This window comes from Rhinoderma darwinii, chromosome 3 (assembly GCF_050947455.1).
Source record: "Rhinoderma darwinii isolate aRhiDar2 chromosome 3, aRhiDar2.hap1, whole genome shotgun sequence".
Classification (NCBI taxonomy): Eukaryota; Metazoa; Chordata; class Amphibia; order Anura; family Rhinodermatidae; genus Rhinoderma; species Rhinoderma darwinii.
The window spans coordinates 172,751,724-172,778,058 of NC_134689.1; the positions used below are offsets into that span (position 1 = coordinate 172,751,724).

The 26,335-nt window shown below is 41.7% G+C and overlaps 1 protein-coding gene across 3 annotated transcripts in view; it reads right to left on the minus strand.

Moving 5' to 3' along the window:
• Positions 1 to 423: 423 nt before the first annotated feature.
• PPHLN1 (periphilin 1) overlaps positions 424 to 26,335 on the minus strand; it is a 95,159-nt gene continuing 69,247 nt past the window's right edge. For all 3 annotated transcript variants that reach the window (XM_075857049.1, XM_075857047.1, XM_075857048.1), the window contains exon 10: positions 424 to 972. In XM_075857049.1, the coding sequence (XP_075713164.1) occupies positions 787 to 972 (186 nt within the window). In that variant the 3' untranslated portion in view covers positions 424 to 786. The remainder of the gene's footprint in view (positions 973 to 26,335) is intronic.

Consider the following 26,335-nt stretch of genomic DNA (forward strand, 5'->3'; position numbering starts at 1 on the left):
TTTATATCAATCAAGAAAAAAATAATTATTTCCATATGGCTCTATTTTTTTTTAGATAAAAATAAAGCTCCAGTTAGATACCCATACTGTAGATGGATTTTTACAACTTATTATTAAGGTATGTAAGATGTAACTTTGCACCATTTGCTATAGACGTTTCCGAAAAACGTGTCACACAGCCCTCTGACATGTTCCCTTTAAATACTTCAAATATGACTATTATAGACCACACAGTAAATTATCACAATGACCAGGGACAGACCAGGCTGTAACATGAGGTCCATATGATATTTATTGTTATTCTCTGATATTTAAGACATAGTTTTAAAATATACATTATCAGATCGACTTAAAAGGACAAAACTATTTTTTCATGTAAAGTAACAAACAAGTGACAAAATAAGTTAGATATATCTTCAGAAATTGGAGTTCCCAGAATCATTTATTAAATAAAAGTCAAACTCTTGAAATATTCTACAGTTTTGCTTTAAAAATGAACTGGTCAGACGCTTAAATTACAAAATCACGTTACTGGAAACAAAATATATAACACATTAAAAGAAATGGAGTAAAAAATAAAAACCTAGGGTAAAATACACATACACAGTTGACCGAATTATTATTTACATAGAAGTGTTTAAACTATGAATGGAATAGAAAAAAATATTTGCACTAGCTAACAAAAATTTGTTGTACTCATTACCAATGGCCATACCATTACATACAAGGATTCCTAAAGATACAGTCCCAAAAGATGACATAATATTTGTGTTTCCAATTTATCTGCTACGCCAGATCTTGATGTGCACCATCATATTCTGCAATGTACAATTTCAACTCATCGATACATCTTTCTCCAATCTCGCTTAAATTCTGTCGTAAAGCAAACTGGATCTGCTTTTCAAGAGATGGGTCCTTGTCTATGAGCATCTTCACAACCATGCCAAAGGTCTCACAGTCCTGCCTGTAGACCTGTACAAAAAAAAGCAAAAAGAGTAAGCACGGGTAGAACGGTTCAAAATATCTAGCGGATTCACAAGCAGCTTTTTGCAATGTGATACTAAAGTATTGTTATTGCAACTATTAGGCCCAGTTCACACTTTGCATTTTGACTGGCATGATTCTAAGGAGTCCATTGAAGAAGTCACGTTTAACCTTAAACATCTCTGATTTATAACTGGCCTCGACTTTGGCCAGCAGGTTTGTTTTGGACGAGAAGAGGTTAGCCAATCTCCTAATCAGCCTGTCTTCAAAGGCCACAGACTTAAATAGTACAAGATGGTCTTCACATGATGGGGGATGGAAAGTAGTAGAAAAAACACGAAATCGCCAACCGAGAGGCAGTCTGGTTTGGACAACCTCCCTAACACTGCAAGTACCCCCCTGCAGTGTTATCTGTAATTTCAAGCGTAACTAAAATAAATAGTAGCATTTCATTTTTTTCAATAGTTGCCATCTGGTCTATCTGAGCAGGGACCCCATAACAAATGATACATATGTTTAACTGTAAAGCGTACACCTAATAACATTAATGTATAGAAAAGGCGTCTTCTTGAATAAATTTACTTTTTTTAAATGCAACTTCACATATAAAGAGCATCGGTCACCACCTTATGTGTAGAAGAGGTGTACATTTTGTAAAACGTGCATTTTAAATCGGTGTAGCGCTCGCATCGCGCTATGAGGACATGCACAGCATATTCATAAGGTGCCAATAGCTCCGCCCTCCCACTGCTGATTGACAGCTTTCTCCTTATACACAGTAACAGGGTGGAAAACGGTCAATCAGCGGTGGGAGGGCGGGGTTATCGACAACTCATGAATACGACGGACATTGCCTCACAGTGTGATGCGAGCGCTGCACCAATTGAAACGGAAGTCCTACAAACAGTACACCTCACCTACACAACACCGAAATCTCTGTCACTATCTTATGCTATTTTGCAATCCAAAATATATGGCTAAAAAAGTTAGAATGCCTATGGACATGATGATGGGGTAATAAACATACCACTGTACGTGTTAAGAAATATGACACATGAATGGCATCAAACATAAAAACAACTGATATCCAGACAGCTCCAAACATAAAACAGGGCTGTTTCTCAATGTTAATATAAAAGACACAGACATGATAAAAGAACATTTCCTGCTGAAGTCATTACAAAGTGAAAGCTTTTTGAGGTCACATAACTCCGTATGAACCAATGGCCTCATAATGTAGAGCAAAATCTATCAATCAAATCTTACAAACTATAGTAATGCTGCGGTTATATTCCGAATGATAAATGACACTAAAAACGGAAAAACGCAGCACAGTGTAACTCCGAACCTTTCTACACGACAGAAGACGTCGAACATTCTTTATTATATTCAGAATCTATATAATGGAATGATAATCCTTTCGTATCCATGAAATACTCTCGAACAATAGGCATTAACTCAAAACCAGCCACCAGAAGGAACACACAGCCACAACATGTCTATAGATACATATACACATGCAAGACCTGACAGCAAAAAGAAATCAGCCGATGCCCCCAGAACCACTTCCTAAAAGTTCACTTCAAGGGGCGAGGTACTCGTGCTGATGCAAGCCCGGTAAGTACAGTTTTGTAGAGTCTTTTTGTTCCCGATCTCTACATCTTAAAATTTTGCGTCATCCTTTTTTGTGAACTAGCCACTAATTTCCATCTAGCTAACAAAGCAATGAGTGAATAGCTCAAAAGGATGAAACCACATATTTTTGTGTCAATCTCACAATATACGTGTATAATTAACATTGGCTAATGGTTAAGCCTCTTTTTTTGTTAAGAAGAAATATTGCCCTGTGCATAGTTCCAGGAAGCAGGAGCCCTTTATCTATTGTACAGTATGTGACACTCACATGGTATGTGTCGAAACCCTGAAACGTACACAAAGCTGATTGCGTTTAACATAACACCAAGTCAACAAAACTCAGTGGGACACTAACACAGGTCTGTTTCTAAACAATGAAACCACATTTCCATGAGGTCAACAGGTTTCTACTCTAACTAAAAAGAGCTAAAAACCATAAATAATAAAGTGTTCTATTCCTAAGATTCTTACGGCTACCATCAATATAAATGTGTGCGCTAGAAAGGATCTCGAAGCCTTTAAAAGTTTCCATCAAGAAAGCGGTGCACAACAACGTCTCAAAGAATATTACGCAACAAAGTAGACATCACGCAGTTCGGACAGAGCCTTCGAGGCTCTCATCAGCAATATACAGCTGGAGGCAAAGGAAATGAACTGGTGAGAATGTATCACGAGTCCAGAGATATTTTCCTCCTATCAGCTCCATCTCCAACCATTTAAAATGTCTCTAGGCAACTTGTCTGGAGCAGGTGAAACCACCTGATCATTAACATTTCAGCACTCCATTACATTTTTGTAGGCCGGACACTAAATTTAGAGCACTTGTTACCGTCATTAACTACAAAGGAACAAGTGACATGTGTACGCATCAAGGAAATTGTCCCCAGGACACTTAATTTAATCTTCATGACACCAACTTTCAATGGGATCGTTCCAGCTTGTAGCTGGCTGCAGCTGGGGCGCACGTCATGATGGCATGGTTGTTCTGCCCCATTTCTCTGCAATTAAACTTCCTATATTTGTAAAGGAATATGAGTCACGTTCATGCTTGCTTGAGTCAGGAGACACTCATTTCTCATTTTGGTAAAATCTGCTCTTTACCAGCAAATAACAGATTGCGGCCCTCGCCCACAAGCTCCTTTCAGATTTGAAACCTTTCAAATTGAAGCATTTTTGTCCTTAGAAGAAACCCACAAAGATCAACATCAGCGCCAAAGGAATGTTTAATAATTATTAACAGATGGCAGTAAGGCAAAAACACTCCACAGAAATACGTGGTTGAAATGGTGTAAATGTGTCTTCATTTTCTCCTGTAAATGATCAGAAAATGTATGTTACAAGTGGAGTAAATAAAAAAATATTATTATAGATATCATTACACTGAAGCTTTACCTAGCATCTGGATCCAGTGGATCCCGGGTTTACATTAAGAGTTACAAAAACAAACATAAAAATAAATCAAGGCTTTGTTCCATTGAGCCAAATTTAGTAGGCACCAGTCGCCTCCGCACATCAGAAGCGGACACATAATATGTTGCTGTACCATTCTACATAATAATGGCTGGTTTTAATCCATTAGCCTTAGGAAATTGCTGATTAAAACCTGCAGGTTGCAAAAATGACATTATAAAAAAGGGGATATGAATCTTATTCAGAAACTACAATCTTTTTATTTTTTCTTGTTGTTTTGCATAATAAACATCAGCAATGCAAAGGCATCGCTAGCACTGTACAGGTAAAAGTGTCGCAATCACCATCAACCAACCATCATTCCACACAACCACCCAAACAGATGCAGCCACAGGTTAGGCAAAACTTCTCTAACGTCCTGCAAAATTACGTGGCTGTATCTACCAAAGCAACCCACCGAGACCAAATCTTATCTAATTTACAGGGGCATTTCCTACTTATGTACAAGATTTTATACATCGGAACATATTTTTTGACAAGCTATGTACAATGAGTCAGGCCAGGTGGGTTGTTGAATTTCCAGGCTATTCTAATTATTTTCCGATTGCAAAAGAGCAGGAATCGGAAGAATAATTTATCAAAGCTCTGAATGACTTCATTTATTACACCTAAAGAGCATACCTGTGGGGTAAGATGTCTAGGGAAGGTAAAATGAGAATTAGGGAATTGGAGGATCTCGAACCAGAAGGGTAGATTTTCAGAGCAGAACCAAACAGTGTAGAAATGTTCCAACCTCCACCTGGCATCTAAAACACAAGTTGAAGGTAAAGATCCCATGCGCTGTAAATTGACTGGAGTATAGTATAACCCTATTCAGGAATTAAGCCCAAGAACTAACTACTCTCTCATAGTAGGCATCCACAATCTCTTTCCAGTCATCAGGGGATAAATCAGGAATATCCACTATCCATTTAGAATAAGGGTCCTATTAGACCGGTATATATTCTTTCATCAATAAGCGACAAGTGATGATTTAGCGAGTCCTTTGCATTCGAAAAATGGTCTATTACACACGACAATAATTGCTAGAGATCTTTGCTGTTCAGTCGTTCGCCCACACCTCATTCCTGAATTGCTATGTACGATAATTGCTCCGTCTAAAAGGACCACAAGACTTGTCAAAGGGCTTAGGGTCAGCGATCAGCAGCACTCACAAGTGGTCAGTTCCCTAAGGCTTGCACCCCCTTTTATTTAAGCCTGTGCTGCTGGATTCTATTTTTGCAGATAGATTAGATAGATAGACAGATAGACAGATAGACAGACAGACAGACAGACAGACAGATATATAGATAGATAGATAGAAATTTGAGGAAACAAATAATTTTTAATAAGTTTATTCTAGCTCCCATCAGATGGTTCCATGATTTAACTTGTACTTCTATAGTTACCCACAAAGGTTCAAAATTAAGTTCCATAAGTTACTCATGCCCAATGTTATTACCACTCCAAAATACAAAAACCAACTGGTAAGGCCTCATGCACACGAACGTATTTTTTTCCTTCAGTAAATACGTGTCCTTGGTCACACGTATTCGACCCGTATTGCACCAGTATTTACGGACCCGTGCCCGTAAATACGGGTCCGGTGTCACCAGTATTCCACCCGTATTTACGGGCACGTTTTCGCTGCAGGATAGAGAGAAGGGACAGCCCTTTCCGCAGTAAAAGTAATTCATACTTACCCGGCCGTTGCCTTGGTGACGCGTCCCTCTCTTTACATCCAGCCCGACCTCCCTGGATGACGTGGCAGTCCATGTGACCGCTGCAGCCTGTGATTGGCCTGTGATTAGCTGCAGTGGTCACATGGGCTGAAACGTCATCCCAGGAGGCCGGACTGGAGGAAGAAGCAGGGAGTTCTGGGTAAGTATGAACGTCTTTTTTTTTTTACAGGTTGATCTACATTGTGATCGGTAGCCACTGTCCAGGGTGCTGAAACAGTTACTGCCGGTCGTTTAACTCTTTCAGCACCCTGGACAGTGACTATCCACTGACGTCGCCTAGCAAAGCTCCCGTAATTACGGGTGCACACACACGTAGTCACCCGTAATTACGGGAGCCCCATGGACTTCTATGGGCCTGCCCGTGCTGTAATTACGGCCTAAAATAGGACATGTTCTATATTTTTTAACGGCCCGGGCACCTTCCCGTAAGCATACGGGGAGGTACCCGTGGCCAATAGAAGTCTATGGGCCCGAAATTACGGGCCGTAATTACGGCCCGTGATTATGGCCGTTTTTACGTTCATGTGCATGGGGCCTAAAGGGGAAGCAGGTAAATAATTAAAAAAATAAGGAATATTTGGCCCAATTCCAACTCGAAAAGGAGCCAAACTTTTCTATCAAGGCAAGTAGTGAAATATATCATTGTGGTACTTGCAAATATTTATATACCTCCCACATATAATTCAGGAGGTGGTTATTATGCTACACCAGTTTTGGATGGACAAAAATAACTGTCCTATATTTGCGGTGGGTCATTATAACCCTTTGTTGGATGCCTCATTGGATAGGTGGAATACGCCGGCTATATCCAAAGTTAGCGTTTAGTCTCCATTCGCAAAATTAATAATAGATTTTGGCTGGGAAGATGCATGGAGGCTTTTTACTCACAAGACATTCTCCAGTGTAGAACAGTGCTCTGAATGGTTGGCTAGAAGAGTTGAATACACAACAAAAAGTCATCTGTGACCATACACCATTGATCTTGAAACTGGGCACTTTAGAAAATTCCATTTTAAAAAGATTTAACAAAATTCGTGCCTGGTTGGATATTATTGACGGGAAAGATGCGATAAGGTCCCAGCATGAACTGTTCTTTCATATGAACAATAGGTCCTCAAGATAATCCATAGTATGTGACACAGCAGAAGCCTACCTGAGATGGATTTTTTGGGGAGGGATACGGCTAGGGTTAAGAGAAAATAGAGGGAGGCTGAATTATTTCTGCAGGTAAAACTTTAAAAAGTGGAGATCATATATGTGCATAATCCAACAGACGCGGGAGACATGGTAGGGGCTTCGGACATCATGTAATAATTTAGCTATGGAGCAAGTACAAAACATATATTGGATACAGGGTTGTATTAGTTTTGTAGAGGAAGTACGATCGGGACATTTTTTAAGCAAATTTGATTAAGAATCAGAAAGACTTGTTGTTCATAGCCTGTATCCAGGCAGTAGATGGTAGAACGCTGCAGGATAGTTTGGACATCCTTCAAGAGTTTGAAGCGTGCAACAAGTCTCTGTATACCTCAAGGGCATTGTACTCTGAACCGCTTTAAAGTAGTTATCGAGTTCTATATCAGTTTCCATCTTTATCCATTGAGAAGAGAGAATTGATGGATCACCCACTTTCCTTGGAGAATCTGAAAAAATGCATTAAAGGCCTTGCCGATAAATAAATCCCTGGGTATTGATGGAGTCCCCATTCAGCCCTATAGGGAATACCAGGATATACTTCTTCCATAGCCAGTACTAACCCATTGGAGGGGTCCCTGTCGGAGTCTATGAAGGAGGCACTGATTGCTTCGATAAGGCTTAACAAAGTTGTTGCTACACTAGTTCATCACGATCAAGGTGGCTTTATGCTAGGTACAGGTGTTAATGATAACTTGAGAAGTCAATTTTTTAACCTACAATTAGATCGTTCTAATATATGTGCCTGTGACCTGTCTAAAGCGTTTGACTACATTGAATGAAAATTTTTGTGGGATGTGTTGGAAAAATTCCGCTTTTTATCATAGGTCATCAACATCAGATCGGTGGATGTCCAACTTCTAGCACATCCCCCTTTCGTATAGATGATTGAAAGGCCGTGGAGCATTGTGGCCTCTTCATTGCTTACACTACGCATCTCCGTACATTCGGTAGCAGCTGTGCCTGGTACTGCAGCTCATCCAATTTAAAACGTACCTTACTTTTTAAATTACTTTTCAGAAATAAGCTGTCATATGTGTGTACATAAGGAATAACACAATTTCTGGCCATAATATGACTTGTATATGGCATTTGTTCGCACTATCCCATTTGCAAGGTCTATTTTTAATTCTCAGGTGATTCTGAGCTAGTTGGTGGAGCCTAACTGATTGCATGTGTTCTATACACAGCAGAGGAGAATCCTGCTCTCCTACGTCTATCCATCACATATGTATTGAAGCTGAATAAGCATGGAGGAGATTATACAGCAGTTATGAGCAGTGTAGCTGAGAATCCAGCATTGGCATGACATAGAAATCTTACCAGCAGCATGTCTTTTTCTCACTCTGCTCCTGCTTCCTCCCCTCCCCCCTCCATAGACTTACAGGCAGTTGATGAGTCACTCTCTCTCTCTGCTCCCTACTCCAACTTTCCATAGATTGTTATAGCCAGGCAGTGAAGTGATACCTTAGTAGTGCCTCAATTCTGCTCTGTAACCAGGGACAGATATTGGTTGACAACGGGGTAGAAAGCAGATTACAGGAAGGGAGACACCTAGTGGAAGTAACTTCGCACAGAATTTGAAATGGGAAAAAAAACCCTACAATTTAACAGTAAGAAAATTACAAAGTTGATATATATTAGGTATACTTTTAGATTAGAATTGTTTGAAAAGTTAGTGTCCATTTAGGTGAATGGGACTGAGCTGCTTTACCAGGCACAGCCGCTACCAACTTTACGGACCTGTGCCTTGGTAAGGAATAAACAGGCTGACGCTCGCCAGAGCACCGCGGCCCCTCTAATCAGCTGATTGGTAGGGTGCTGTTAATCAGAACCCCACCTATCAGATATTGATGACCTATCCTATGGTTGTCATCAATATCTGGAAATGCCCTTTAATGACCAATTATGTAATTGCCTAATATACAAGCAATTGTTCACTTTACTAAATGAAGGTTATAACAAAAAATACAAAATGAAAGCCCACAAACCGATGTAAATTTAAAAAGGTCAAATCATAGAATAGGTGGAAACAGAGTTACACTTGTAAATGACCCATTAGGAAGTTATCATTTAAGGAGAATATGTAAAAACAAAAGCACAGATAATGGTGCCTTGGTCTTAATGGCTCAACTGTGATATCTCAAAGGCTTCTCTTTAGATATTTTCAAAAACAAGGTATTACAAATACTGAGCTAAGTGAAAATAGAAAGTTCTGTGGATGAAGTAACTCTACCCTCATCCTTAACATCTGCTGAAAAGAAGCTTTGGGCCACACACAAACTGGAATCCAAGATGCTATGGACTTGTTTTAGTATGTTCAGATTAAATTGAGGAGCTCACTTTCTTATTAGTAACTGTAACTGAATAGCAGGGGCAGTCACTGTAACAAAAATGAGATGGTATTCTGCAAAAAGTACAGTTTGGAATTGAGCAGAGATGCCAGGGGGATTTCAAATACCCCACACAAGTTCTCATCATCAGATCGTAGGGTCCAGTCTGTGTTTTATTCTATTCACAGATGAAGGGTGTATTCATACAGGAAGCTTTTCTAGATATTTTTCCCTAAAGTTTTAGCATTAGAAAAACTGCAATGGAAAAAAAATGATTCCATAAAATTGAATTGGTCGGTAAGATAATAAAATCCCACATTCATTGTTCAATGGCACAGCTATGAGGAGAGGCCACATTTTATCAAGATATGACAGCAATATCTTTACGAGGCATTTTGGTGGTATTTTATCGTAATTTTTTCTTCATTGGATTCATAGGGAAGACTAAGAACATCATTAAAGTGGATCTGTCAGCTTAATATGCTCCCCTTGGTAAGTGGCATATAATTTTGTGCCGTTGTGCTAATAGGATCACTGAAAGAAATCACGGGACTTATAATTAGGAGTCCGGCATATTCATGAGGGGAGCACTCCCCCATCTCTCTCTGTGGTGACTGACAGGCTGCTCTGTATACATCGCAGCTTCTCCATCCCCAGCCTTCAGAGGGTAGGGGTAGATGGGAAGAGTGCTCCCCTCAAGAATATTTGCCTGACTCATAACTATGAGTCCCGTGTATTTTTCAGTGCTGCTACTAGCCATACGGCACAAAATTACATTCGGCAGCATATTAAACTGACAGATCCGCTTCTTGTGAACCTGCAAACAGTGACCTGTTTCTAAGAAATTTGTGTGGAATCTGATATAATCTCTTTGCTCTGGTTTTAAAGGGTCTATCCAAGGTCAACATTTATGGGGTACCCCAGCGAACACATATTTATCACCGATCCTGTAGATAGGTAATAAAAGTTGATCTTTAATGACTGTGGGAGGAATTACAATCAAAGCATATGTTACGCATTGCTAACAATGTGATTATCTAATATGTTATGCAGAGTACCTCAAAGACAGATCTACAGCTTTGTTCACATATCCGTTAGGGCTCTATTCTGACGTTCAGCTTGAGGTTTCCGTCAGAACAGAGCCCTGACTGATTTCAATGGTGACGGATCCGGTGCCAATGGTTTCTGTTTGTCTCAGTTGTGCAAGGGTTCCATCGTTTTGACGGAATCAATACCGTAGTCGACAACAGTCAGGGTCCCGTTCTGACGGGAAGCTCAGACGGAACGTCAGAATGGGACCCTGACGCAGATGTGAACGAAGCCTAGCTTTAACACCTTCCACTTTTTTACAACATTGCAGATACATGTATGAGCTTTTTTCTGCCAACTCAGGAAGAGACATATACGCTTGAACTAGAGTTAAGCAACCTCAGGAAATGGGCAAATTTCACCATTACCTTACTATTTCCAAGTGAAAAGCATTTCCTATAATCTTATCACACATATGCAAATCTTATTGGCATTCAGGAGCCACTGCTACTTTTTCCCTGAGTGTCTAGTGAGTTGGAACTCTTTTCACTTTGTATCTAGGACTGAGAGCGACACAAACCTGTCTCTACACTTTTGCTTTTCCTTGAACAACATGTTTAGGATTTATAGAAAAAAAGAAGGAGGAAGGTATTCCTTTTAATTTATGTGAAGCAAAATAAATTAATCCAGTCCCAAAAATGACAAGTTACAAAAGAATGTGCACGCGGTGTCAGGTCAACATACTGATACCAATGCTGCTCTTCTGTGCACTATCAGAGTACATTACATTATACGTCAAAAGGTTTCTCTACTTTCACAGTGCAAAACATTGTTCTGAAAATAAGACGCCCTCTATTACAAGTTGTAAGAATCCTTTCCCTCATTGGTTTACTCATGTCAGGCTATTCCCAGAATTTAAGGCCCCATTTACACGACCGTAAAAAAACTCTGCATTTACGGTCCCGCCCAGTTCTATTGGCCACGGACACCTTTCCGTATCGCTACAGGATGGTGTCCGTGCCGGGAAATATGGAGCATGTCCTACTTTTCTGATTTTACGGCACGAAAATGCGGCACGCAGCTTGCCCGTGATTACGGGCACGGCAGTGTACATGAAGCCTAAGATGGGACAAACACGGAGTGCCAAGTGATGCATAAGAACCAGGAAACGCAGACATCAACCTGGACGTGTGCCTATACATATATTTCTAGATAGATATTTTTATATAGCCATGTCATAGACTCTGACCAGATACTTAGAGATGACATAGACGTCCCCTTTTCTTTTAAATATTTCCCTTTTATGGAATGATATGGGTATGTACAAGTCGAAATTCCAGCACCATAACCAAATGAAATGTAAATCGGGTTAGGAAGGGTTATTCAGAGATGAAATATTAAAGTAATTTTCCCATAATCGATATTCATCACCTATCCACAGAATAAGTAATACATATCTGATCAGTGAGGGTCGGACTGCTGGGACCCCCACTGATCCCAAAGATGCTGAGGCCTCTACCGATCAGATATGTATCACCTCTCATGTGGAGAGGTGAAAAATACAGATTATGGGCAAATCTCTTTAATAAGGAGATTGATCAAAACTAGTGCAAGGTAAAAGTGGAACATTTCACGAGGGCAACCAATCAGATTGCAGCTCTCATTTTTCAGGGTTTCTTTGGAAAATGAAACCCGATTGGCTTTGTTTTTTTGAGCAACTGCTCTCCTTTCTATTGCACTAGTTTTTATAAACCTCTCCCAGAGTTCTTATTTTCTATAGATTCCTATGCAATATAACTTATTCTAAATTATCACTTGTCAAAAGACCCTAATGTACATATGTGATTATTGCACATGCACTATTTATATACCATATTACTAAATAAATTATGCTAATAAAAGAGGTGGGTCAGTCTTTTTTTAAATGGAAAAGTTTGGTGGTAAAATGTGAGTGAGCGTGCGCATGGAGTAGACAACTTTTTTTTAAAGACACAGTGCTATTCACTAAAAGGGGTTCTCAGGGAATTTTATATTAATGGCCTATCCTTAGGATAGGCCATCAATATCAGATTAGTGGGGGTCCGAGTTCCAGCACCCCCACCGATCAGCTGATTCAAGGGACTCAAGTGATTGGGACTGAGCTACAATCCCAGGCACAGCCGCTATTGAGGTGTATGGTGCTGTGCCTGGAAAACTGTGAAGGGGCCGCAACGTATGTCACCGCAGCCCCTTCAGTGCTGATCAGTGGGGTGCCGGGAGTCGGACCTCCACCGATCTGATATTGATGACCTATCCCAAGGATAGGCCATCAATATAAAAGCCCCGGAGAACCCCTTTAAAGAGTAACTGTACTTTTAGAAACCTTTTGATATGTTATAGAGACATATCAGAAGTTTTGAACATTGGGTTCCAGGTGCTGAGAGCCCCACCGTCGCTGAAACGAAAGTACAGAAGCGCTCTGTACTCTTGTTCTCTTGGTAGAAGGGAACCAGTAGAATTCTGAATTGACCTTTAGACATGAAAGGAGAAGAAATCATAAAAGTTACTCAGCATTTTCTATCAATATTAAAAAGTGGAGTGATGTGTTTTGTTTTTTTAAGTTACCCTGAAGTCTAAGAAATATACAGAATGAGTCATTTTGATGGTACTAGTTTTATATCAACTTAGTACTCTCTGGTCTCCAAGTCGTTGTTTTTTTTTTGAGAAGGAAGTTCTACCCTGCGCTACATCTTTCCAGCCATGCATGACCCCTGTCCTCAACAAAACCATTGACAACACAGCGCCAGGTAACAGCCGAAAAGTAAGAACAATCACAAGAAAAAGACTGCTGGGAGAAGTTACAGATAACTCAATCATCTATATCAACATGGCAGGAAAGAAAACGATCAAACAGTGCAAACAAACAAAGCATCCACCATAGATACTGGGCATTTACGTAAATAATAGAAATACAAAGCAGCCATATATTTCCTCCACTGGCAAACTGAAGGGAACTGATTATAAAAGCAAGGCCCCAATGATGACCATTGGGTGAAATTAAAAGGGTTGTCCGGTTTCAGCAAATTATTGCTATTTTTTTTAAATATAATTAAAGTTATACAATTTTTAAATATACTTTTTGTATTAATTCCTCACGGTTTTCAAGATCTTTTTTCAGTTGGAGCATTTATTGTTTACTTCTAGTAGTAGATAAAATGCTGTCTATGGTCATGTGATGGACATAAATTTATGACTGAAGGTTCCTTCTTTGATAAATTTGTCACAATATACACGACTGCCATTAAAAGGAATCTGTCAGCAGTTTTGTGGCCTCAAAACTGCTGACAGAACGATATAGGGGTGGTGGAGGCCATTGTAAACGCACCTTTTGTCTCGGTCATGCAAATTGCATGACAGAGAAATCAATGTTTAATTCCCCCGGCACTGCGGTCGCAAGTGCCACTGAGGTGGCACTTGATGTGGTAGTGCTCCTAGCTTCTCCTCACTGCACACTGCCAGCCCGTGCTTTGAGTGACGGCTTTAGTGGTTTCCTAAATGGCCGCTAGAGCCATCACTCAGAGCAGAGAGTGGCATGGTGACCGCTGCGCTGGGAGAATCAAATGTCGGTTTCTCGGTCATGCAACTTGTATCAGCGAGACGAAAGGTGATTCTCCCAGCGCGGCAGTCCCAAGTGCCACCCTCTGCTCTCTAGCGCCCATTTAGGAGACCATTAAAGCCGTTACTCAGAGCAGAGGGAGAAGTGGCATTTCCACATTAATTGCTGCCTCAGTGGCATTTGCGACCGCAGTGCCGGGGGAATTAAACATTAATTTCTCTATCATGCAAAAGGTACGTTTACAATGCCCTCCCCTATATCAGTCTGTCAGCAGTTTTGAGGCCGCAATACTGCTGACAGATTCCCTTTAACATTCAGACTACTACACATTTTCTAAATTAGGGACTGTGTGGGGTAGAGATGCAACTTTTTTTTCTGATTTGTGCCTTTTTTTTGTTTTGTTTTAGAAATGTGTCTAAATTTTGGCCAAGCAGTAAGCCACGATCGCTTTCCACTCCACTTTTACATACTGACGTGCATGAGGCAGATTACTCTAAATTCTGACTCAAGTGGTTAATAAATATGCCACAAAGCAGATTAGACCTTATTTTGAGTAAAATACAATGAAAAAGGCACAAATCCATTGATAAATGTGGGCCATAGTCTTCTGTAAATAGCATTCCCAGGACGGAGAAGGAGAATTTCACACTGCTCCGTGAGATTATTACTGGATGGCTAGCTCTTGTAAAATGAGACATACTGACTATAAACATATATTAGGGAATTGCTGCTAATGCAATTCCCTAATATATGAGTTAGTTGACTAGGAGTGAACTTCCACTTTAATAAATAGTACATAGAGGTATTACATTTATGAGGCTAATTAAAGGGACTCAATGGCACTGTAAAATCTAGGCTGGAAAAACATTTTACAATATACGGAGTGTTAACATGCGGCCCCACGAGAGGATCTCAGGCACTGCTGCATGCAGAGAGCATTTTTTTAAACTCGTTCTTCTGCCCATTCCATCTTTATACTGCTTATACATTATAGTCAGGGGTCACACTTTAACCCCGCCTAGAATACAAAATGACTATAAAGCGTTTGAATCAATTGTACTTACAATTAACAAGTCCGATATGAAGCATTCAATAGTATTGGACACTGGAGACTACACATTCGCAGTCTTGACATAGAGCTAGGCCTATACAACGGTCACCATAAAATACTCTTGTAATATGTAACTCCGCACTAGAGCTTATCCCTTTTAGACACCACATTGTAATAAGCAGCTTCCATTGTGACCAGAGAGCAGCGTCTCCCATTTACTGACTTATGTGTCAAACAGTTTATTTAAACCAATAAGGGGAACGTGAGATGTAGCAGAATGTATCTAGAGCTGACAGAAACCTTCCAAATATCTACTGACTAATCATTGCCTATTAACCCTTTAAGGGGCTATCCAGGATTAGAATAGCATGGCTGCATTCTGTCAAAAACAGTGCCACACCTGTGCAGGTCGTGTGTGGTATTGCACTTCCATGAAGCTCAAATGCGTTAGCAGACACAGGCCAGGGATCTGATCGTATTCAATAAAGTATTGGAACCATATTATTTGTCCCACTGGAAAAAACTATTCCAAATATAAGAATGTACTAAAGAAAAAGTTAATTTTTTTTTTAATAGAAAAACTCCCAACCCTTTAGGCTGGGTTAATAAACAGAGTATTTTTGCAGGCAGAAAATAGGCCTCAAAATTCCGTTTGGAATTTTGAGGCAGTTTTTGCTTTGCCTGAGCGGCGCGAGCAAAAAACGTTGCAAAATACGCTTTCTCTGCCTCCCATTGATGTCAATGGAAGGTCAGAGACGTACATTCCCGAAGATAGGGCATGTCCCTTCTTTTTCCTGCGAGCCATTTTTTCCGCGGGAAAAAAACGCCTCCGCCTCCCATTTAAATCAATGGGAGGCATTTTCGGCCGTTTTTTGGCGCGTTTTCCGACACGGTTTTCGCGTCCAAAAATTCAGTGTGAACTGACCCTAAAAGTTCTAAAATTAAAATGAAAAAGATTTGCCAAATAACCTACAATTCAACATTTCTCTCTATGACTGCTAGTAACTTCGCTACGCTGTTTCATACTTAAAAAACAAAACTGGTTTACGGACGTATGACAGCTTGACGGAGGCCAAAAGGACACTCTTTTGGCATCCGCCGGGCTAATGGAGCCTCATGTACACGTTTAGCATGTACAGCGGGAGCTTTTCCACCATTCACACGCTAAACATAGTGAACGTGATGGGAAGGGGGCTTTATTTTGTACTTTGCCAGAAATCATTGTTGTAACATTAAGTAGGAGGTTTTTAATACTATCTCTATGAAATTCTAAGAAATCTGCAAGTCTGCCCCATTTATTAAATATAAATCTAGTGTGAGTGTGATGTAGTTATTACGTCATGATCTGTACAGTGATTCATCATTATACAAAGAAAAAAAAATATGTCCTAAGTGCGCAATCTGCCCGTAACTGGGAGATCGTCTAGACGATATAAAGAATGGTAAGATTTGAAAGGAAACGGTTGAACATAATAATTATTTTATATAAATAGGGTGAATGAGAAAAAGATGGTTTCTTGTTGGTGAAATGATCATTCTAGTTAATGTGTCATCTATAAACTTTATCCTGACTTATTACTAAACTAAATTACTAGTAGTGGAACGTGCAATGGAAATTGTAGTGAAGGTGTAAACATCGGAACACTATTGTGAATTGCATATATTAAAAAATGTTGTGTGTAAACCGGCCTCAGGACAATAACTGAAGGCCTAAAGAATAAAGTAGCATACACCGGACATTGACGGATTTTTCATATGAATGTATGGCGCCTTGTTCTGCCAAGTAAGACTATTCTTTATTACAAAGATGTTTAGAAGTATCTCTTTTAAGATTAATAAGTAACTAGAAGACTCTAAATAGGAGTCATGTCAGAAGATATTTGATCAGTAAATGATATATGTGAAAGACGGAAATGTGCGCTGGCACCGGTAGATTCTGTGTAGTACTTTCCATGATGTCATCTTGATAAAGGCCTACACGACAGAGACATCACCGATTACTCTATGTCTCCATTGCGGTGAATTTGTCAACATAATGAAGTGCTACATAGCATCTTCAAGTGACTCGGACTCCTCCTTATCTCCCGTATACTGGTCTTGGAGTAAAAGGAAGCTTTCGTCGGAGGCCAGCACTTAGCCATCCCGCATTAGAGCTGACACAATACCGTCTTTACATTTATTGCTGGGTTCACACAGGGAATTTTTATTGTTGTTTCATATTACACAGATTACTGATGAATGTTAAAGGAAATGTGTCATGTTAAAATATATGATTACATTTGTGTTTATAAAATAAATTTAAAGCACTTTGTTGTCCATTGGCATTTTATTTTTAATGCTATTATTTCTTTAACTGGGGGCCCCCATCTTTACCATCATCTGTGTACTGTATCACTGCACGACATATACACAGATGCTGTACGGCACACACAGATATGAAGTCTGCACCTAGCCATGCAGTCTGCACCTAGCCATGCAGTCGGCACCTAGCCATGCAGTCGGCACCTAGCCATGCAGTCGGCACCTAGCCATGCAGTCGGCACCAAGCCATGCAGTCGGCACCTAGCCATGCAGTCGGCACCAAGCCATGCAGTCGGCACCAAGCCATGCAGTCGGCACCAAGCCATGCAGTCGGCACCTAGCCATGCAGTCGGCTCCTAGCCATGCAGTCGGCACCTAGCCATGCAGTCGGCACCAAGTCATGCAGTCGGCACCTAGCCATGCAGTCGGCGCCAAGCCTTGCAGTCGGCGCCTAGCCATGCAGTCGGCGCCTAGCCATGCAGTCGGCGCCTAGCCATGCAGTCGGCGCCTAGCCATGCAGTCGGCGCCAAGCCATGCAGTCGGCGCCAAGCCATGCAGTCGGCGCCTAGCCATGCAGTCGGCGCCTAGCCATGCAGTCGGCGCCAAGCCATGCAGTCGGCGCCAAGCCATGCAGTCGGCGCCTAGCCATGCAGTCGGCGCCAAGCCATGCAGTCGGCGCCAAGCCATGCAGTCGGCGCCTAGCCATGCAGTCGGCGCCTAGCCATGCAGTCGGCACGCCTAGCCATGCAGTCGGCGCCTAGCCATGCAGTCGGCGCCAAGCCATGCAGTCGGCGCCTAGCCATGCAGTAGGCGCCTAGCCATGCAGTCTGCGCCTAGCCATGCAGTCGGCGCCTAGCCATGCAGTCGGCGCCTAGCCATGCAGTCGGCGCCTAGCCATGCAGTCGGCGCCTAGCCATGCAGTCGGCGCCTAGCCATGCAGTCGGCGCCTAGCCATGCAGTCGGCGCCTAGCCATGCAGTCTGCGCCTAGCCATGCAGTCTGCGCCTAGCCATGCAGTCTGCGCCTAGCCATGCAGTCGGCACCTAGCCAAGCAGTCTGCACCCCGCCATGCAGTCTGCACCCAGCCATGCAGTTTGCACCCAGCCATGCAGTCTGCACCCAGCCATGCAGTCTGCACCCAGCCATGCAGTCTGTACCCAGCCATGCAGTCTGCCCTCACAAACATCTGTGACAGAATGGGTCGCTCTGAAGAGCTCATGGAAATCCATAGTGGTACTGTAATAGGATGCCACCATTGCATCAAGTCAGTTCCTGAAATTTCTTTCCTCCTGGATATTCCACGATCAACTGTGAGTTATATTATTTCAAAGTGGAAATGTTTAGGAACCACAGAACCTCAGTGTGCTGAGGTGCATAGTGTTGCCGAGTGTTGAGGTGTATAGTGTATAAAAGTCACCAACGCTCTGCTAACTCAATAACTGTGTTCCAGACCTCCTTTGGCATTAACATCCACACAAAAAAATGTGCACCGAGGCTTCATGGCATGGGTTTCCATGGCCGAGCAGCTGAATGCAAGGCTCACATCACCAAAGCACAATGCCAAGCGTTAAATGGAGTGGTGTAAAGCACGCCGCCACTGGACTCTGGAGCAGTGGAAATGTGTTCTGTGGAGTGATAGGTCACGCTTCTCTATCTGGCAATCTGATTGACGGGTCTGGGTTTGGCAAATGCCAGGAGAACGTTACCTGCCTGACTGCATTGTGCCAACTGTAAAGATTGGTGGAGGAGGGATAATGCTATGGGGTTGTTTATCAGGGGTTGGCCTATGCCCCTTAGTCCCAGTGAAGGGAAATGTTAATGCTTCAGCATACCAAAGCATTTTGGATAATTGTATGCTTCCAACTTTGTGGGAAAAGTTTGGGGTTCGACCCTTTTCTGTTCCAGCATGACTGTGCCCCAATGCACAAAGCAAGGTCCATAAAGGTATGGTTGGGTGAGTTTGGTGTAGAAGAAATTGACTGGCCCGCACAGAGCCCGGACCTCAACCCCAGCAAACAACTTTGGTATGAACTAGAATTACGAGGCAGGCCCTTTCCTCCAACATCAGTGTCTGACTTCACAAATGTTCTTCTGGTTGAATGGGCAAAAATTCCCACAGACACACTCCAAAATCTCGTAGACAGTCTTCCCAGAAGAGTGGAGGCTGTTTTAGCTGCAAGGTGTGTGTGTGGGGGGACAGGACGGGGGGGGGGGGGTGTGGGACTCCATATTAATGCCGATGGATTTAGAATGAGATGTCATAATAAGCTCCTGTAGGTTTAAAGTGTAGGTGTACCTATACTGTTGTCCATATAGTGTACGTGTGCGGTGGTAGCTCTTGGATATTCAGCGCCGTGAATGCAGGTGATGGACCTAGGACCATCCACGCAGGTTTTTAGCCACAGCATACTCCACATACAAACTGATGCATTGTAATGCTGTGCAGGTACCAACAAAAATGGACACTGCACAGTGTTACTGAACTAACCAGCCCCCCCTTTTGCACACAGTCAAAAGAAGAGGGTAGCTGTGAGGTCACCAGCAGAGATAGAGGGCAGGCCAAATGTACAGCAACATTGTTACAGGTTGTTTGCCTGCACTGTATTCCCACACTAGCTCCCTCTGCTGGCAGGCAATGGTAAATATGAAAATGTCCATATTTCTAAAAATAAAAATAAAAAGTATTCAACTTCAAATTAAAAACAAAAAATAAAAAAATAATGTGACACATTCCCTTTAACCAGCTCGGTATCTGCATCATCATCTCTATTGTTTTTAAAAAAAGAATTTCCTAATTTAAAAATCTACTGAGCGTGGTCATTCATCTTTTAATTATTATTTTTCTCTTTTACAGTTCAGTACACAAATGTAAAATAGGTACATCAGTAGTAAAAACACGTGTACAAAGTATTGTAGACTGCTCCTAGGTGGTTTAGAGGCACACAAATGTTTGGTTGCTATAGAATTTGTTGGACCAGAAAGGAGAAAATAGGTCAGTTCATGAAATAGCAACAGAACGGGTAAGGCCCCTTCCTGTTCCAGCATGACTGTGTTCCTGTGCACAAAGCATGGTCTATAAAGGTATAGTTGGGTGTTTGGTGTGGAGAAAATCGAGTGACCCTCACAGACCCTGACCTCAACTCCATCGAACATCTTTGAGATGAACTACAACGTGGATTGCAAGCCAGGTCCTCTTATCCAACATCAGTGTCTGACCTCACAAATGCTCTTCTGGATGAATAGGCAAAAATTCCCCACGCCAAAATCTTGTAGAAAGCCTTCCCAGAAGAGTGGAGGCTGTTATAGCCACAAAAGAGGGGTGCAACACCATATTATTGCCCATGGTTTTGGAAATGGGATGTCCAACAAGAAAATATAGGTGTGATGGTCAGATGTGATAACATATTTTTGCCCATATGTTTCCCCGAAAGTAAGACAGTGTCTTACTTTCTTTTTATCCCCAAAAGCCCACTATGTCTTACTTTCGGGTATGTCTTATATTGGAAAAAAATTGTCGAATTATTATTATTATTTTTTTCACAAACTTTATTTAACTGTTTTACATTTTTTTTTTTAGTCCCACCAGGGGACTTCACTATGCGATGTGCCGATCGCATATATAATGCTTTGGTATACTTAGTATACCGAAGCATTATTGCCTGTCAGTGTAAAACTGACAGGCAACCTATTAGGTCATGCCTCCGGCATCGCCTAACAGGCAGATGCTGAAGGCAGACCTGGGGGTCTTTGTTAGACCCCCGGCTGTCATGGAAACCCGTCGGCGACCCGCGATTTGTTTGCGGGGGCGCCGATCGGGTGACAGAGGGAGCTCCCCCCTCTGTCAAACACATTAAATGCCGCTGTCACTATTGACAGCGGCATTTAATGGGTTAAACTGCCGGAATCGGCGCGCGCTTCGATTCCGGCAGTTGCAGCAGGAGCCAGGCTGTGTATAACAGCCATGCTCCTGCCGCTGATCGCGTGGGTACAGTCTCAGTACCCGCGCCATCACAGGACGGATATATCCGTCCTCCTGCGCGAACTAGCAGCTGCTGAGGACGGATATATCCGGGGGCGGCGCGGAAGTGGGCAGGAGGCGGCAATACCCCCGTGTTTCCCCGAAAGTAAGACATATGTCTTACTTTCGGGGTACGGCTTATATTAGCCGACCCCCCTGAAACCCCTGATACGTCTTACAATCGGGGGTGTCTTACTATCGGGGAAACACGTAGTATATATTGCCACACACCGATAAAATTTTTACTTAAGAGTAAAGCATTTAAGATTGGGCAATTGTAAAATACATGTGATAGCTGACTGCGGTCATTCATGACATTTTTTGTAGAGAAATTAAATTCTTTTTATGATCCTACAAATTCATCAGAGCATTTCCGAAAGACAGTTGACCAAAATTCAAACATTAAAATAAGAAAAATAATATGCAATTTATTACTTTTGGGTATTGTTTACTTTGAATTAATATCTTCAGTGCCGGATGCTTTTTTTTTTACTCTGCTCGATAAGGGCACAACTACGATACAGCTTAGCTACACTGTCTAGTGTAGTGTAACTGGAGGAGGTGGACTTAAAGAGGCTCTGTCACCACATTATAAGTGGCCTACCTTCTACATAATGTGATTGGCGCGGTAATGTAGATTACAGCAGTGTTTTCTATTTAGAAAAATTATCATTTTTTACGGAATTATGAATGATTTTAGCTTTATGCTAATGACTTTCTTAATAGACAACTGGGCATGTTTTACTTTTTGACCAAGTGGGCGTTGTGGAGAGAAGTGTATGACGCTGACCAATCAGTGACCAATCAGCGTCATACACTTCTCTCCATTAATTTACTCTGCACATAGTGATCTTACTAGATCACTATGTGCAGGCGCATACTCACACACTAACGTTACTGAAGCATCTTGAGAGTTAAAAGACATCGCGTCCAACCAGGACGCAAAGTCTATTCACAATCCCGACACTTCACTAACGTTTGTGTGGGATTTAAAGAGGCTCTGTCACCATATTTTGCAGCCCCTATCTGCTATTGCAGCAGATAGGCGCTGCAATGTAGATTACAGTAACGTTTTTATTTTTAAAAAACGAGCATTTTTGGCCAAGTTATGACCATTTTCGTATTTATGCAAATGAGGCTTGCAAAAGTACAACTGGGCGTGTTGAAAAGTAAAAGTACAACTGGGCGTGTATTATGTGCGTACATCGGGGCGTGTTTACTACTTTTACTAGCTGGGCGTTGTGTATAGAAGTGTCATCCACTTCTCTTCACAACGCCCAGCTTCTGGCAGTGCAGCACTGTGACGTCACTCACAGGTCCTGCATCGTGTCGGCACCAGAGGCTACACTTGATTCTGCAGCAGCATCAGCATTTGCAGGTAAGTAGCTACATCGACTTACCTGCAAACGCCGATGCTGCTGCAGAATCATCTGTAGACTCTGGTGCCGACACGATGCAGGACCTGTGAGTGACGTCACAGTGCTGCACTGCCAGAAGCTGGGCGTTGTGAAGAGAAGTGGATGACACTTCTATACACAACGCCCAGCTAGTAAAAGTAGTAAACACGCCCCGATGTACGCACATAATACACGCCCAGTTGTACTTTTACTTTTCAACACGCCCAGTTGTACTTTTGCAAGCCTCATTTGCATAAATACGAAAATGGTCATAACTTGGCCAAAAATGCTCGTTTTTTAAAAATAAAAACGTTACTGTAATCTACATTGCAGCGCCGATCTGCTGCAATAGCAGATAGGGGTTGCAAAATCTGGTGACAGAGCCTCTTTAAAGCACAGCAAGCGTAATCTCACTGTAAACAGTCTTGGTCAAAAAGTAAAACACGCCCAGTTGTCTATAAAGAAAGTCATTAGCATAAAGCTAAAATAGGTCATAACTCCGTCAAAAATGATTGTTTTTCTAAATAAAAAACACTGCTGCCACCTACATTACAGCGCCGATCACATTATATAGGAGATAGGCCACTTATAATGTGGTGACAGAGCCTGTTTAAGTCTACCTCCTCCAGTTACACTACACTAGACAGTGTAGCTAAGCTGTAAGCTGTATCGTAGTTGTGCCCTTATCGAGCAGAGTAAAAAAAAACTAAAAAAAACAAACATCCGGCACTGAAGATATTAATTCGAAGTAAACAATACCCAAAAGTAATAAATTGCATATTATTTTTCTTCTTTTAATGTTTGAATTTTGGTCAACTTTCTTTCAGAAATGCTCTGATGAATTTGTAGGATCATAAAAAAACTTTAGCAATTTAATTTCTCTACAAAAAGTTTACTTACTTATCGGTTATCGGTGTGTGGCAATATACACACATAATGTGGTGACAGAGCCTCTTTAAGAATACCTTTGCCATGATTTAAACTGCAGCTCAACTTGTTCAGATAAGCTGCAATGTGTAAACACAAGTCCACCAAGAAGCCATTGCAAGGAGGGCATAATGTATAAACTACAAGTAAAACTTCATTCAAATGCCTATATGAATGGACCGAACATGGAGAGCTGCTTGAAGATAGTATTGATGACTAACAGTTCTTCCAACTATAAAGAGAAGACCATATCTACAACCAGGGGATCAATTTTGGACATTGAACTACTCCAACTCCTTATATAGAAATTCAGGCATTAATATGTTCCAAAACAGCATCTATCATTGACTATTTTAGCAATACAATCAAGCTACACAAGAGGGGTTTTACACAGGACAATTATCGGGCAGACAAGCCTTAATATAACGCTTGTTCCCGAATAATATAATTACCCAGTGTAAACAGGGGAACGATCAGCAGATGAACAATGCCGGATGTATCGATTTGAAAAAGTAAAATATTATCGTGGTCGGCAGCGCATCTCCCTGTGTAAGCAGGAAGACACGCTGCCGACATGATAATAATATATAGGGACAAGCGATCGGAGTAACGACCGCTCGTCCGCATCCATAGCTCCGTGTGACAGGAGCAAGTGAGCGCCGATCAACGATGTCTCGTTGATCGGCGCTCGCTGCCCCGGCCGAGTGTCAGCCGCTGTAAAAGGGCCTTTACAATTGTGCTGGCACCTTAGGTCATAAGCGGCATTATTTGGGTAAAAAAGATAACATATAAAAGAACATGACTGTTAAATTGTACCGGGTACTTCTAAATTCTTGCTCATATACAGAAGTATAGGACCCACCACTAAGACCTTTTGCAATCCATCGGATGGAATTTTTTTTACTATCAGACAATTTATCAACTGTCAGAGTAGTGGTATTATAGATGCTGCCAAATGCCCGTGCCCCAAACTATATGTGAGCAAGACCATCCAACAACTTAGGAGAAGGATCTCCAAACATATCAGTACCAAAGAGGACACACCCCTTTCAAAACATATCAGATCTGTCCATCATGGCAATGCCAGTGCCCTCCAATTTTGGGGTATCACCCAAATTAAACTAGGCCCTAGGGCTGGCAACTTGGATAAAAAGCTACTGCAAGAAAAAGCCTGATGGATCCACAGATTAAGTTCTCTGAGTCCTAACGGGCTAAATGAAGGCTTTACTTTTGTAGCCTTCCTATAGATGCCTTACTCTTACATTTACTCAGTCACCCTCATCAGTATCATAATCACTGTGTAATTACTGATACTAATTTATACTCCTAGTGTGACAATATTCACTTCACCACCTTTGTGAGTACACATATGGCACTCCTATTCACATACACATACAGTAGTCTTATGGCACTACAATCTCATGTCCATTTGGTTTGATACTCTATCTCCAACATAATTCACTTCCTTCCCTTTTATCGAGTAGCATACATCTTAAATTACGATCTGTTTACTATTACAGATGCAGCTCTTGACCATTAGACTCTGCAATTTCCTTACTGCAGCGCACCGATCAGCTGCCCTCTTGAATCTGTATATACCCTTATCGGTATCGTCGATTAATTTCTCCTAGCGCCTCCATATACTGTTTTAAACAGTCTCAGTGTGTGCATATATATTTTTCTAACTGGAAACCCTCACTTACTTCGCTCCCTACCACCACAATTCATCACTTACCTGCCACTTCTGTTGTATAATCTAAGCACTGTAGATTCTAAGTGCTTAGACATGCGTACACCGATTTCATTTGAGCTGGTTATGAAATCGGCTAAGTCCAGTTTTTGACGCTATGCGCATGCGCACCCCACATGCACTGATTGGAGCGCTTACCCATCCTCTTAATTGGCTAATTTCTATGCCAATCTTTCTGGATGGAGGATTGTCCCTTGTCAGGAGATCTCATTGGTCTCTACACAGGCGGACCCTTCCTGTATGCACGCCCAAGGCTTTAAAGGGAAGGGGAACGTGAACGCGCGTTCATTAGCCCCATTTGATCCCCTAAGGACGCTGCTTCTGCAGCGAAACATGTCGGGGGGCGATTGTGTTTTTAACTCCACTGCTAGGCTAGCACTTATATGGATACCCTACTGTGACATAGCGGACGGTTCAGCAGTCTGCAGCTGCTGACCTAAGCAGTTACACTCATTCATTTAAAACACTGATCCTCGCTACATCAGCGTACACCTGATTTAGACACTGTGCTAGCCGACTCTGGATAAATTTGAACTCTTGGTTATGTTGTATGTCTTTCCCCTTGGGCATCTTAAATTTATATCATTAAAAGTTACATTTTATCTTTACTTGACTTGCATTGATGTAGTAGTTGGAAAATAGGGTTTTCATTCTGCCTCCGGCACATTCGTTTTTTTGACTTATACAGAAGTACACACAGAGCTGCACTATTATCAGGCTAGTCTGGAATCATGGATTTGGCAATAATCTTGTCTAAATCTTGTTTTAATTACGACACTGAGACAGCCAGGGGAAGCTTTCTCTAACGGTAACTGAAGGATATTTGAAGCAGCCTCAATAAGGATGTCTGTGCATGAAAAGGGGCCATACTGTATGTGTAAGTAGAAGAAATTCTTAACTGGAGCCCTTTCTTAAAGTATATTTTTCAAAA